At 42.6% G+C, this 15,266-nt stretch overlaps 1 protein-coding gene and 2 pseudogenes across 16 annotated transcripts in view; 1 reads left to right on the top strand and 2 right to left on the bottom strand.

Moving 5' to 3' along the window:
* Positions 1-15,266, top strand: part of Atp8a2 (ATPase phospholipid transporting 8A2) — a 592,551-nt gene that overhangs the window by 220,715 nt on the left and 356,570 nt on the right. For all 16 annotated transcript variants that reach the window (XM_076545122.1, XM_076545120.1, XM_076545123.1 and 13 more), the window contains one exon: positions 2,880-2,944. In XM_076545122.1, the coding sequence (XP_076401237.1) occupies positions 2,880-2,944 (65 nt within the window). The remainder of the gene's footprint in view (positions 1-2,879; positions 2,945-15,266) is intronic.
* LOC102926304 (histone-binding protein RBBP7 pseudogene) lies at positions 5,226-6,530 on the bottom strand (annotated as a pseudogene).
* Positions 8,269-9,520, bottom strand: LOC143267397 (UBX domain-containing protein 2A pseudogene; annotated as a pseudogene).

Here is a 15,266-nt window from a genome sequence, read left to right as displayed (position 1 = left end):
CAACCTATAGTAAAAATGAGTTTTAGTGCTGGTGAGATGGCTCAGTGGGTAGAGGTGCTTGCTGCCAAGCCTGATGATTTGATTTTGTCCCTGGAACCCACATGATCCCTAGAATCAACATGGTGGAAGAAGAGAACCGGCTTCTGGGAGTTATCCTCTAATGTACACGCACACACACACACACACACACACACACACACACACACACTCGTTAAAAAGTTTTGATTTTTGTCTCTAAAATTATAGAGATAGATGTAAACAATTGCTAAAGAAACCAACAATCCCCAACATAACAAGTGCCACCAAATCTACAAATGAACTCTTCCTCTGATGTGTTCCACTAAGAAAATGCTGCCAATAAAATGTGGACATCCAAAGCCCTAAGCACCTGGATGTCAAGTTGCTATAATATAAACACAATGTTCGCATCAGAACGGTGAGACAGCTCCATGCCCTACATTCTCCACCTTCAGTTTCAGAAGGCAGATTTTGAAAGAGCTGTGGAATCTTTTTACATAGGCCCTGGGCCAGAAGTTAAGAGCCTGAGACTGGGAACACCTTAGGCAACCTTAATCCAAAATTTTAAAATCTTAAAAGCTTCCAAGTCCAAAACTGATCAGTTTCAGATTTTGAAGCATTTTGGATTTTAGACTTCTTGATTGGAAATGCTCAACCAATGAGACATATGCAAACATTTCAAAGTTAAGGTATGCTTTGTATACACATATTTAAAAATAACCTACAAAATCCAAAGCATAACTAGTCTCAAGCACAAGATGTTCACTCTATACTAGTTTGGTCTTTAAGAACAATGCTACTGGGAGCTGGGGAGATGGCTAAGTGGTTAAGAGCACTGGCTGTTCTTCCCAAGGACCCAGGTTCAATTCCCAGCACCCACATGGCAGCTCACAACTGTCTGTAACTCCAGTTCCAGGGGACTTAGCACCTTCACATAGACATATGTATATGCAGGCAAAACACCGATGTGCATAAAATAAAGATAAATTATTTTGGAAAAAAAAGAACAATGTTACCTTGAGAGATTCCAAGTTACTTCTTTGTGTGATTAATACACATTTTGGACATGGCTTCAAAAATATTTTTATCAAAAGCCATTATTTTTGTCTTTATAATTTGTCATCTGAGGCACTTTACCAAATATTTCTTTTAAACAAATGACAATCCTGAGAGAAGCTTAGTGTACATTCCAAAATAAATGAGTGAAAATGTTTATTGTTTACAAAAAAAACAAAAAACAACCAACAAAAGATCTTCTTGGTCATATTTTCTGTCTGTTTTGAGTTCTACTTTGTGTCTGTCAGGAGTAGTAATTTTTTTCTAAGAATCATGACCTCCCTAAGAATCATAACCCTAGGTAGTTAGTTAGGTTTCTTATACCAGCCATGATTTCCCTCCTGTCAGGTAGACCTTAAGCCCAAATAGACAGCCATTGCTTACTGCCGAGATATGAGTGCCGCTATTGCTCTTTAAAGGGTATTTTGCCATTCTGGTCATCGTTACAGTTCATTGGCATCACAGCCAGCTAGCACTGTTGATTGTTTCCCCCACATGGACACTTACATAGTAGTTTCTGATACTATGAAAGCTAGACTGCAGGAAGGAGGCTTTCAGATTAGACCCAGCTTGAATCTTCTGAGTCTTGTGTTGGAAATGTATGGTCTTCAGCAATGGGAACTTAGTTGCTTTCAACCTGGAGAGGCAACTGAGGGTAATGGCAATAGCCTATATTGTTTTGGGAATCACTTGGCCTAGTCTGTCCAACAACTTGCAGTTTTCTCATGCATCATACTGGAGTTTTTGTTAGATAGTCTATGACTCTTGTGTGGAGTATTACTAGTCCAATAGGCATAATTTCATTTTTAATATATGTATGTGTGTGCTTTAATGTATTGAATATAATTTAATTTTGGGTAAATACAAAATAATACAATTCTCTGAGGCTTTCTTAAACATCCTTAGTGAGAGGTAGTTTGATTTAAGAACAAGATTGAAATCATTGATTCTAATTGGAAATACTTTTGTCTTAAACCTATATATATATATATATATATATATATATATATATATATATATATATACTTAAATTTAAGTTTCCTTCTTTAAGTGGAGATTGTGTTTATCTTTTGGCAGGAGAGTGGCTCCCTTGGTATACTAGTATTCCTTGAAACTTTTGAGAAGTGCCAGCTAATTAAACTTTTGAGAATTTCTTACTAATGTAAGAAAAAGGTGACCTTGCTTATGCAGTAGCTGTGCAAACTAGGAGCATAGATTCCACTCATCTCCTAAAACTGTTTGCTGTTATTTTAGGTAAACCAAGGTTTGTCTTAATGTTATACAAGAATAGCCAGAGTACAGAAAACAAAAAAACCTACAGAAAATTGGCAAGTACTTATTTTAGCCTTTAGATATAAAGACCTTATCAGCTTGTTCTCTTTAGGCTGTTTGGAGGTCCACAGTGAGTTTAGGCTTATGCCCCTATTCCTCTAGTCAATAGGGACAAGGTAGACATAATGAGGGAGGTTGTAAGATGGGTCTCTTCATGTGTGTAACCTCAGCTTCAAGTGTGGTGGAGACAAGAGGATGTCTGGGGCTTATTGACTGAGAAAGCGTGGGCTCCAGGTTCAGGGAAGACCCTGTCTCAATGAAATGGGTGAAAAGTGGTAGAGGAGGACCCCAGAAACCTTTTTCTGACTTTCACTCAAGTGCACAGATTAGGTACTGCACACACATGTGTGCATACACTCACACATACACAAATAAAAAATAACTCTTCAAAAAGGAAAAGAGGTTGACTAAGCCATTGAATTGGAAATTCACAGGAAGAATGAGGTTAACATGCTGTCCCTTCTTCTTTTCAGGGTATTCCTGTCGATTGGTGTCCCAGAACATGGCCCTAATCCTGTTGAAGGAAGATTCTTTAGATGTAAGTTGCTTCTCAAATGTTGTATCTGATATAGCTGTAGTAAGTTATTTATTATCAATCAGTTTAATTTTTGTTAAAGGCAATTGTAAAACTACCCTATTTAGTATGGCATCCATCCACAAAGACATCAAAATGTTGTGGGCTCCTGGAAATATTGTACTCACATAGGACTGAACATTTAAAATGGGTCAGTTTTGATCTTGTTTGGCTTTGTTGATTCTGAAGTTTTACATGGTGTAGTGACATCTATTATGATTTGCATGAAGTGGTAATGGCTGATTCAGTGGAGGTTCCTCAGGGTGTTCTTTTGGGTAGATGCCTCCCAATACATCTAATAGTAAAGGTCTGGTAGTTGCTTAGTTTCATGCACTTAATTCCTCAGCACCAGACGCCAACAAATCATGGAGAATGGAAGCTATGGGTACCAGAGTGTTTTTAATAGGCATGTATATTCCTGGGTGTGCTGGCTACTTTTATATCAACTTGACATAAGGTAGAGTCACTGGAGAAAAGGGAGCCATAATTGAGAAAATGCCTCTGCAAGACTGGACTGTAGGAAAGCCTGTAGGACATTTTATTAATTAGTGACCATTGGGGAAGGGTCCAGCACACTGTGGATGGGGCCATCCCCAAGCAGCTGGTCCTCGGTTCTGTAAGAAAGCAGGCTGAGCAAGCCATGAGAAGCAAGTCAGTAAGCAGCACCCCTCCCTGGTTTCTGCATCAGCTCCTGTCTCCATCAGTCCCTTCCCTGTTTGAGTACCTGTCCTTTGATGATGAACAGTAATGTGGAAACACAATCTAAATAAACCCTTTCCTCCCCAGTTTGCTTTTGGTCATGATGTTTCATCACAGCAATAATCACCCTAACTAAGAAAGATTGGTACCAGCATAATGGGCTATTGCTGTGATGGACCTGATGGTGTTTGGGAGAGGATTGTAGAAGGACTTTGCAACTTTGGGCTAGAAAAGTCACTGAGTGTTGAAAGCTCATTGGAGTGTTGTGAGGGAGCCTGGAAGAATGTTGAAAGCAGTGGAGATGATAAAGGCCTGACTTATAAAGTTTCAAAGAGAAGAAAAAACTCTGCTGGGCCATTTGTGTGAGGAATCTGTGGTGTCTGGTCAGCCGGAACTGAAGAATCAGCTGTGATTAATAAGAGACCAAAACCACTAAAGTAAAACCTTTGTTTTGCTTGGACAATGGTCAGCTAGGGCTGGAGAATCTGTGATTAAGAAGAGACCAGCATCAATGAGGTGAAATCTTCTGGGAAATGTTTCCTCAGAGTCAACATGCAAGCTGTGTTTAGAGGTGGCCAAAGTTGTACTCTGTGCTGGCAGCCAAAGTTGGTAGTGTAAGAGTCACCCAGGTGGTACTGGTTTTGAAGGCATGAAGGGGTCATTAAAAACAGCTGGGCCTTAGCATGGTGAGAGGCCAGGATAGGCCATTGGAGAAGGTGGACCCTCAGGAGCAGATGATGACCCAAAATTGAAGGGGTCACGGAGAGAAGTTGAGGCTTGGCACCAGAGAATGTATTGGTGAAAGTGCAGTCCAGTTGCAGCAAAAGACCCCAGGATTTTGAAGATGCCAGTGCCATGGAGTGACCACCAAGAACAGCAGCATCTGTGGAATGGAGTCTGCGGGAGCCTAGAAGGCAAGCTGAGTGTGCTGCAGAGGGCGGAGCTGGGGAAGTGACCCAAACCCCCTCAGAGGAGCTCAGAAGATCCTGAGTGGATCCCAAATAATTGGACATTGAGTTATTTATACTTTTGGAGTTTGGTTTTGCTTTATTCAGATTGTGACTGTTTCCTGGTTCTTCCCTCTTGAAGTAAGAAAATATTAAATTTAATTTTGACTTTTATAGGAGCCCACAGTTGAGAGATTTTGAACCTTTAAAGGGGATTTTGGATTTTTAAAGAGACTGGATTTTTTTTAAACTTTATTTCTGCAAAGCCAATCAAGAAGTGTTGGAAGGAAAAAGTATAAAAGTTATCCTTGTGTATTTGGGAACTTCAGCAAGCACTTAAAAGTTTGAGAAAATGAGGACAGTTGAATTGAAGGCAATACCCAGCAGCGTGTATTTTTTTTTTAATTTTAAGCAATGTGTATTTTAAAACAATAATGATGTCCTTTCTTAAGCAACATTCCTCCCCTGCCCCCAATAGCTACAATATGATACAGCACCCAACGGCTCACTTGAAAGTGCTGGAATCAGAGGGTAGAAAATGGCATAAGCCACCCCACTTACATTTCCTACTATACAATGCCTTTTTGGCGCTTGATAAATTGAGCATTCATGTAGCAATTGTACTTTGGGTTTAAGATCCTTGTCCCTCCAGTTCTGATGTCATGACATCTGACTCTTCGTCATTGTAAATATTTTCAGCCATCTGCCATATCTGCATGATGTTATCTTCAGACACTGAGCAAATGACCCAAGGTTCACTGGGGTTCCAACTGAAGTCTGAAATCTTGGCAGTGTATCTTCCATGAGTAAACAGTTCTGGAGGGCCATCTTCTGCATCTTCTTCTGATTGTTCTTCTCCAATTTTACTTAAATCCCACACATTCAGGTGGGGATCAGTACCACTTGAATCCTGAATAGTTTCATTATGTGGAGACCAGTGGACCTGAAATTTTTCATCCTTATGTGATTCAAAGGTATGAAGTTTCAGTTTTAGATTACACAGGTCCCATAAAGCTACAGCATTATCTGCAAAGCCAGTTGCTAGAATGAACTTGCTGTAGGGATTGAATGAGAGGCAGCTGACTCAGCAGTGTGTGCATCCACCAAATGGCTTGGCTAAGAAGTGGTATTGGATCTGGTCTCATATCATAAGTTTCTGATCATCAGCAACAGATCCAAACAAGGACTCATGCAGCAGATGCCAGGCCACGTCCTCTACAACAACTGAGTGGCCAGTAAAGATTGCTTTAGCATTCACAATTTTGCTTTCCTTTGGTCCTGCATTTATATCCCACAGGCAGACAGTATGGTCATCAGATGCACTCAGGAGATGCCCACTCAATTAGAATTCCAGGAAAGACCATAGCCTTCCTTTTGATGACCTCTTAATCTAAGATCAGGATTACATTCTCCATTTGGATCTAGTTTAGCGGGGTGTTTTGTATAGTCAAAAACCAATACATCAGAAGATGGTGTTTTTTGTGGCAATGATGTGAGGATTCTGTGGCCTATAACAAGCATGAGTTACTTCTCCTTCATGATTAATTTTAAGTTCACATTCAATTTTTTTCTGTCACGGAACCAAAGCCACCAAATTCTCCCTTGTCACTGTCACAATGGGAAGCATCAAACTGAGCAGCATCGTTGGGAATATGAACTCCAGCAACCACCAGATGATTCTGCTCATCAGATGTGTGAGTGCCCAGCACTAGCCAATGAAGGGCATAATCCTTTCCTTCTGGTTTAGTTACTTCAGGAAGCCACTGAATGGTAAGACTGGGCCACTGAAGAGCATGAGTCATAACCGGTCATACAGAAACAGTGTATTCTTCTTCCAGATTTTATATTCTTTGTTGACAACATGCTCCACCACAGGATCTTCAAACATCTCTTTACTCGCCATCTTGCGTATGGTCATGTGCTCCGCCCCCCATTTGCCACCTCGGACTTCTCTTGTTAGCCAAGCACATAGGATCACCTGAGCTTGGTCTGGCTGCCTGGGTGCTGCCCACAGACGCTGCATCCTTCTCTCTTGCCTCCTCCCTGCTCGCAGTTCCAAGGTCTGAGACACTCTTCTCTCTCTCCAAGACTGGATATTTTAACTTTTACTTTAAATTTGCTTTAGCATCCACAATTTTGCCTTCCTTTGGTCCTGCAATAAACACTTTCAATGTGTTTCAATTTGTTAAGAATGTGGGACTTTTAAAGCTAACTTATGTATTTAACGTGAGATCTTGGGGATGAATAAGAAAGGGAGGGTTGTGGCCTAATAGTGATATATTCATGTGTCAGCTTGTGCTGGCTAGTTTTATGTCAACTTGACATAAGCTAGAGTCACTGAGGCAGAGCGAACTTCAACTGAGAAAATGCTTCCATAAGGTTGGACTGTAGGCAAGCCTGTAGGAATTTTCTTAATTAGTGATTGATGGGGAGGGCCCAGCCCACTGTGGGTAGGGCCATCTCTGGACTGTGGTCCTGGGTTCTATAAGGAAGCAGGCTGAGCAAGCCAGGAGGATCAAGCCAGTAAGCAGCACCCCTCTGTGATCTCTGCATCAGTTCCTGCCCTCCTGAGTTCCTGTCCTGACTTCTTTTTATTTATTCATTAATTTATTTATTTATTTTTTAAATTACACTCATGATATTAATCACATTTGTGATATTCATAGATTACATTTGCAGTATTCATTCAAATATATATATATATATATATATATATATATATATAATTTTAAATGTCAAATGTCATTTCTTGAAGGGGGTAGGAGGTCTTAAATACAGGCTTACAGCACAGTGGGAGGACCCCGGAGGGCAGAAGTTCGCTACTGATGTTTTACAATCTTGCATTTAAGCTGTTAACGCCCATTATTAATAACGCCTGTGTATTCAGGATACACAGACAAGGAACTTCCCTTAAGCATTCAGGAGGGTGGAACCTGGCAGGGAATTAGCATTGGGAGGATATCAAGGTCAAGGTCCGCAAGCAAGTCAACAGTTACCCAAAACAGGGGCCAGGGCCCTGCAGGTCCCCCTTTTATTAAAAAATGAGCTTCTGACTTGGGTTGCGTGGGCTGTCCTGACTTCTTAGTGATGAGCAGTGGTGTGGAAGTGCAAGCCAAATGAACCTTTTGCTCGTAAAGTTGTTTGATAAGGCAATATTAGTTGAATATGAGATCCCATTTGCCCAGACTTCCAGCAGGTTCCGTTGGTACCCACAGGGACCCTTTTAGGTGGTATCTCTAATGCCAGTGCTGGGAGAAATGCCTGGGCTGGTCACACTTTAAAGGGAGGAGAGGTAGCCTGGAGTTCCTGGTGGTGAAAATGTGGGAGACCCCTTCTCTGAAGACCAGTTCTTGGTACTCCCTTGGGATCTCATGGGTCAGCAGCTGAGTCCTGGCTCAGTGCAGAGTCCAGGACATCACTTGCAAGCTATAGCCTTGCATTGAGTGCTTCAGGGTGCTCTTCATGAGGCTTGTTCTTTTTTTTTTTTTTTTTTTTTTTTACTAAGCTACACAATTTTATTCCTAAAAGATTATACATCTTAGATACTCTTGCTAAATTAATACTTGAATATCTCTTGTCATCACAGAGTGAAAACTGAGAAGCTGTGAGGGTTAGGTATAGGCAATACAATAATAACATTGATGCTTTTAACATGTCATGTACAATATTTAATGTATTGCTATTTAAAAACTGAGAAAGCTAACATTTATATTAATATTTGCTATTTGGAAATAATGTTTCAATGCTAATACTCTGCTAATTTAGACCACATGAAGATTAATTATATAGCTATTTAATATATCATGTTGGTTAACTAGTATTTGAAGATACACATTGTTTTCTGAGTGGCCTTTGAGAAAAGTGCATTAACTGTGGTTTCCAGCCATACATTACTCTCCTAACTTGTGATTATTTAAACATCCTCCTAAGGAATTAAGTAGCACTCAAACCACAAGCTCAGGCAAACTGACTTCTGTCTCCCACTTCTGCATGTCCACTTCCAACCATTATTTCTCTCAGTCTCTCAAAACTATCAGAGTTTTCTAAACGGCTCCGCAGTTTGCTGGAGTCTCTGAATGATTACAGCATTCTGTAAATCTGCTTCTTCCAATGTCAGTGTCTCATCCAGAAGTCTGAGAAAAGGAAGAGCCGTTGCCAGGGCAAAGGGGGGGCTTCTCTGAGATCCTTGGTATTTTTCAATGAAGTCTTTGATGTGGCTCACCCTATGAGAAACATTAAATCTCTGGACAGTCCTTTCCCCGTTGGCCAACCAGATCTGGATCCTGGTGATGGGCTCCAAGTTGTTCAGTGAAACAGCAGACAGAGCACTTTTATTTTCAACTTCGATACTCTTTGCTTTAGAAACGATTTTTGGTGTAGCACTTCCTAGTCTGTGACCCTGTCCTGAGAAGGGCTGGAACACGGACTTTGTAGACATACATACTTCATTTTTTTTTATCTTCCACTTTAACATCCACCTCTTCTTTATCAAAAATTCCCCGTAATTCTGAAGGTAATTCCCTTTTTCTTCTGTTCAGTGGGGGACAAGCATTTGGCGCCAACCTTCTCTGCTTCCTCAAAAAGGCTGTCAACGAAATAGTCACAGTTCCTTTGCTGATTATCATTGAGGGGCTGATTGTCAGGAGGTCCTGTTTCACAAACCCAGTCTTCTTTTACACTATCGAGATTATCTACTTCTTTCATTCTCTTTCTGCTACTTGGGGGCGCGGTCCCGCGGCCTAGTCCTCGGCTCCCTGAGGGTCCGCAAGCGTCGCCGCCACCGCCGCCGCCGCCTGGCGGGAGCCGCTCAGGCCAGGGGCGCCTGGGGGACACCCTCTTTGGGGACCGGCGCGGAGAGACGGCCCGCCTCCCTCCGGTCCGCCGGACGCGCCCCGGGAGCGCAAGCGCGCGCCCTGGGGGCGGGAGCGCGCCGACGAGGGCTCCGCGCGGCTCCGGAGCGCGCGCCGCCGGATGACGTGGGCGCGCCCATGAGGCTTGTTCTTATCTGTGCAAACTTTTAATCACTCTACACCAGAGACAATCAGCTTGTAAAGAGAAAAGGTTCATTTGGCTCACTGTTTGGGGGTTTATTTGGCCCTTATGGTTGGCTTCCCCTATTTCTTTGGACTGCAGCGCATTAGTGGGACCATGTGGTGGAGTAACATCACTCACCTCAGGGCCAGAAGGCCAAAAAAGCCAAAGAATGAAGCCTGAGGCCCATAATCCCCATCAGGGCATGCTTCCAGTGAGTGACTCAGAGACCTTTTTTATTAGGTTCTACCTCTTTGAGGTTCCACCACCTGCCAGTAACACCACCCTCCCCCACCCCGGGGGGCGGTGGGGTGGGGTGTGAGGAACCAAACCCTTAGCACATGGGTCTTCATGGCGTTTTCAACAACCACACTATGTAAGAAGCTCAGGATCCCAGGTCATGCCTTATCTCCTGGACTCACTTCTTAAATTCTCTGGAGCACCAAGGAAACCTTCCTTGGACACAATGTCCTGATGTTCCCAGCACTCCCTAGTATGGTGTGTCTTAATTTTGTGTTTCATGCCTGGAAATATGCTGTGTGTGGGCACACACGCACACATGTTCACAGTGTGAAGTAAATCATAACCATGTTGACACTGACGTAGAGCTTGATGACATTAAGAACATTCATGTTGTTGTATAACATCCATTTCCAGAGCTCCTTCATTCTACATGAAAATGCTGGGCCCACTAAATAACATCTTCCAGACGGAGAAGGTGGTTTGGAGGGAAAGAGAGCATGGTGTGCGAGCATGAGGACCCGAGGGCAGTGAATTTTCAGCTCTTGAGTTAAGAGCTGCACATGGTCTGTGTGTACCTGTAACCCCAGCTGGGGTTGGAGAGCAGACACAGGAGGATTCCTGGGACTCCCTGGCCTCCAGCCTACCTCCAGGTTCAGTGTGAGATCCTTTCTCAAGAGACTAAGGTAGAGAGTCAGGGCAGGACACCTGACATTTTCCTCTGGCTTCCATGGACATATGGGCACACACATCTATGCACACATTTTCCCATACATCCTACACATCAGCACACACATGCACCCCCCCCCACACACACACACACTAAAATGATAATGTTCCATTCTCACCTTAGAGGTAGGTCACTATTCTACCTGAATATCCAGGAATTTGATTTCTTTACGTTATTTGACCACTTCTTAGAAAATTCTAATCTCCAACCAATCTTACTCGTTTGGTCTTAACATACTTTATTCAGATCTTTATACTTCACACCAGGAACTTAAATTTAAAAACAGCGTGAAACAAAATGATTGTCTTAATAGAGTTAGTGTTTTGAAACATGATCACGCTTCCTGCCTCTGCCTCTCCTCTCTCCCTTTCTCCTTCCCTACCCTTTTCGTGAGAGAATCTCACTGTGTAGTCAAGACAGACTAGGAGGGAGCTGGAGAAGTGGCTCGGTGGTTAAGATCATGGGCTGCTCTTCCAGAGGACCCAGGTTCAATCCCTAATACCCGCATGGAGCCTCACAACTGAGTGCAACTCTAGTCCGCAAGGGATCCAACACGCTTTCATGGACTCCAGAGGCACTGCATGCATGCGGTGTGCAGACATCCACTCAGGCAGACTCATGCACATGAAATAAAAATAAATAAATCTTTAAAAACAAAAGACTGGCTAGGGACTTGCTATTTAGCTAAGGTTGGCTTGGGATCCATGATCCTCCCTACCTCAGCCTCCAGAGTGCTGGGCTTCCACACCTGTGTCTCTGCTGACCATCCAATAAATCGCTAACCAGGTGTGGTAAATAACCACTGGAAACTGACTAGGTTTCAGGAAGGACTATTAATTGCACGTAATCTGGATTTCAGTAGCTTCATGTGGCTGCTGGCTCCCATACTGAGAGGCACGGCACAGATAATTCAGAATCCCTCCGTGCAGGGGTCCAGGCAGGTGCCAAATGCACTCATCTGGTTTGTCAAGTTTTATTGGGAAACAGCTGTGCATGCTTGTCCATGTCCTGTCAGTGACAGTTACAATGCTGGGGGAGAGGGGGGAGGGCGGCAACACAGGCCACAAGCAGGAAATACTAAAAGTCACCATCCTGTTCTTTACAGAGTTCACTGGCCTGGCCCTGCCTGGCAAGTAGAAAGGCCCCCGATTGTCGGCACATGGCCCAATTATCCCTCTATTCTAAAGAGGGGATTTTTAAGAGTTCAAATGAATTCTTGGGAAAATGGGATCTGTGCTCATTTGGGGAAATGTAAAGGTGTGGCTATAAGGAAATGTAAGGAAACCCCTTTACTAAAGGAAGTTGGAGATCGTTTAGAGAAAATACGGAACTTTCAAAATTGACCTTGACGGCACAAAAAGTGAGAGCAGATTTGCAGCTGTAGAGATGTGGGGCCTCTGCTCACAGTGTCTCCTGCAAGAAGAGCACCCCAGCCCTCAGAGGCCTATGGTACCATTTTAGAGATTGCCCATGTCCTCAGTGACAGAACCCTCAAACCTTAGTGCATCAGGGATGTATGCTAGGATTCTCCGTCACACGCCTGCATCATCCAATGAAAGGGAGAGGCACTGCTTCCTGGCCGTGGAGGGGAAGTTCCCAGGGGGCCACTGCCCTCTGATTCAGGACAAGTCCGCTGGGCTGTGTAAGGAATTACCTGGTCAGTACATGAAGTATCATCTCTTTTTCAGTGTCGTGGACTCAGTGTGTCCTGGTGCCCTTTTGTGGGCCTGCTGTGTGCTGGTGTGTGGCTGTGGTCAGTTGTAGAGCAGTTCTTTCTTTCCCAGATAATAAACCTGGAGTCTTTTCTTGTCTCCATTCTCTCATAACCAGCTAATGAAATGGAAATTTGTAGAGCGGCGTTTGCTGGAGCCTCCCTGCGTTCAGGTTCTCCATGTCCCTCACCGTCTCCCGCTCAGGGGATCTATAGGAATGGCAGCAGTTCTAAGGTGTTTTGCCTCTGAAACATTCACTTTTTGTGCCTCCGTCGTGAGCACCAGGAATCCCTGTTTTTTGTTTTTTAAATTAGCCAGATCCAATAGGTTGAGTTGGGTCATAAGCCACAAATGACTGTGTCAGAACCGTGTACATGTGGCTCCCATTGAACTTAATAATAACCTCTTGACTCCTCCTGCAGCTGCCGCCCATGTCTCTAGCAGGGATCGGGCTCCAGGGTGGTGCAGGTGGATTTTAAGCAAACATGTAGAGATTAAATAGCTAATTGAAAATGATTTTGCAGAATAAAGCTGAAGTCTGGCGTACCCTGAAAAGGAAATTATTGCAGACATACAAATAGCTTACTGTTCATTTTAATTAGAGTTTGAGTAGAAGACGAGATTCAACTGATCAATCTCCTCCAGACTCACGCGGGACCGAAACCCCCGGCATTTGTTTGGAAATAGCAGACTTCGATGTCAAACCGGATGTGGAAACCATTTTATTTCCTCTGTTTTAATTGTTTTGACTCTAGTAATATAGTTATTATCTAGTGGCCATGTGAAATTAAAAAGATATGTATAGTTTAGTAGATTTTGTCTTTTCCTTATTCACAAGCCATTTACAAAAGTGAACATTGTGTTTTCATTCCAGGAGTTGATTTTTTTTAAAATTTTTTTTTGCACTTATTTTATTACTTGATGTGTGTGACTGGTATTGAGTATTTGGTATTGTAGTAATCTCCTTTGAGAAATGATAGGATTACTTAATGAATAGTGAGCAATCTGGGTAGTTTGACAGAATAAAAGTGTAAAATCATGGTCTGTCATAACGCTTGAGGAGCGGAGACAATACCAGATGCTCTCTTGCTGATCCTTCCTCCTTGAAGGGATCTTGATTTGGCTTTCTATAGTGATTGTATCTATGGGTAAATTTAACTGATTAGTTTTTGCCAGAGTTTCATCACGTGCCTTATTGAAATGGCCAAGGTTTAATTTCTTTCCTTTAGTTTTTCTTTCTTAATGCTGAGTTGGAAAAGTTAGAGCAGTTCTGGGAAACTGGTGTGGGATTCAGTCCCTCCTCGGCTTTCCTCCTGAGTGTCTCCTCTTGAATCTTAACACACACACATTACCATTCAGTGTCCAGGTAAAAAGCCAGAGAAGGACGTGTGATCTTTTCACATGTCGAACAGCATCCAGGCTGTGGTGCACACACACATTTGGAATGTCTGTTTAATCAATGACTTCTGTTGCTTGATGACTTCCTATTGATACTAGTTCATACATTTCTATGCTAGAGATCATAGAAATTGCTTGTTGGTCTGTAAATTATATGCATGTTCCCGACATGTAAGCATGTGATATTCATGAAACTGTCTTACAGAAATGTGTTTTGGATTGAAAGATCATGTCTAGGAATGGATAGGGTGGCAGTTTCAGAGACTTTTCAGTGTGCTCAAGAATTGAAGATGTTGATGGCCCAAGTAATTGATTGCAACTTAGATCCCTGGCCTTGCTTACCTCTAGGTATAAATTATAACTGACAATACTTCAGACCAAAACTTGTCATTCCTCAGAGAGTTTTTAAAGTTAAGATAGAAAGAGAGATTGAAAGGTCACTGTCAAGGCTGACCAAGACTTCTGGATCAGAGCACCTTCTGTGTATGTGAGGGATGATGAAGTGAGTTTCTGCTGAGAAGTGAGAGCAGAGGGTAGTGTGGGGTAGCCTGGGAAGGGAGGACATGGAGAAGTTATTGCCATGGCTGGTCCTTCATGGGAGTGTTGTAAGCACCAACGTTGCATTCTTCCTTCCCACTTTTTTCTTTATTATATTTTAAATTTACTTTTAAAATTTATGAGCAATGTATTTTTGTTATATTCTTTTCCTTTCCCCAAGTCCTTCCAGATCCTTCCCACCTCCCTACCCACCCAATTTTATATACTTTTTCTCACAAACAAATAACAATAGTAAAACCCCACAAAAGATGAACAATCAAGAAAAAAAATAAAAAGATAAAACTACCACCAAACCATAACAACAGTGAAGGCACATGGAAAACATGGGGTCCATTTTGTGTTGGTCACCTGCCGCTGATTAGACTCATGTTCCCGATCTTCTGGGAACATGGGAGGCGAAATTAACCTAGAAACCTGTCCATTTGTTGAATCTAGTTTTCTATTTTTTTTTTATTTTACTCAACCTTTTTGTAACTTTCTTGCTATTGTCCTGTACTGTGAGGAGTCAAGCGCGCGCACACACACACACACACACACACACACACACACACACACACACACACGTTATAACCTGTGTTCTCTCCAGCCAGGGGGCTATGGACAGAGACTGTCCTTTCTTGTAGACTGAAAGCTTGTTTCTTCACTAATGGTGGTAGTTACCAAACCCAGTCCTGATATATATAAATGAGCTTTTATCACTTAAAAGGCAGGAAAAACAAGTAACATTGCTGATGAAACTTCAAGGGCTTGGAGATTTGTTCTGTTGTCGAGACTGGAAATGTAGAAAACAACAGTTTTTTGACGAGAGCTAATTCTTTCCCAGCTTTGATACCTTGGAGATTCACAGTGAGGGGTTGGGGGAGATGGATCAATGTGTAAGATGAGGGGTTCAATCAACACCCACCTGGAAACCAGGTGCAGTGACTTAGTACGTGATCCCAGAGCTGGGGAGGCAAAGACATTCTGACCCT

Source organism: Peromyscus maniculatus, chromosome 9 (genome assembly GCF_049852395.1).
Source record: "Peromyscus maniculatus bairdii isolate BWxNUB_F1_BW_parent chromosome 9, HU_Pman_BW_mat_3.1, whole genome shotgun sequence".
NCBI classification, from domain to species: Eukaryota; Metazoa; Chordata; class Mammalia; order Rodentia; family Cricetidae; genus Peromyscus; species Peromyscus maniculatus.
This window is presented reverse-complemented; position numbering and strand designations above follow the sequence as displayed.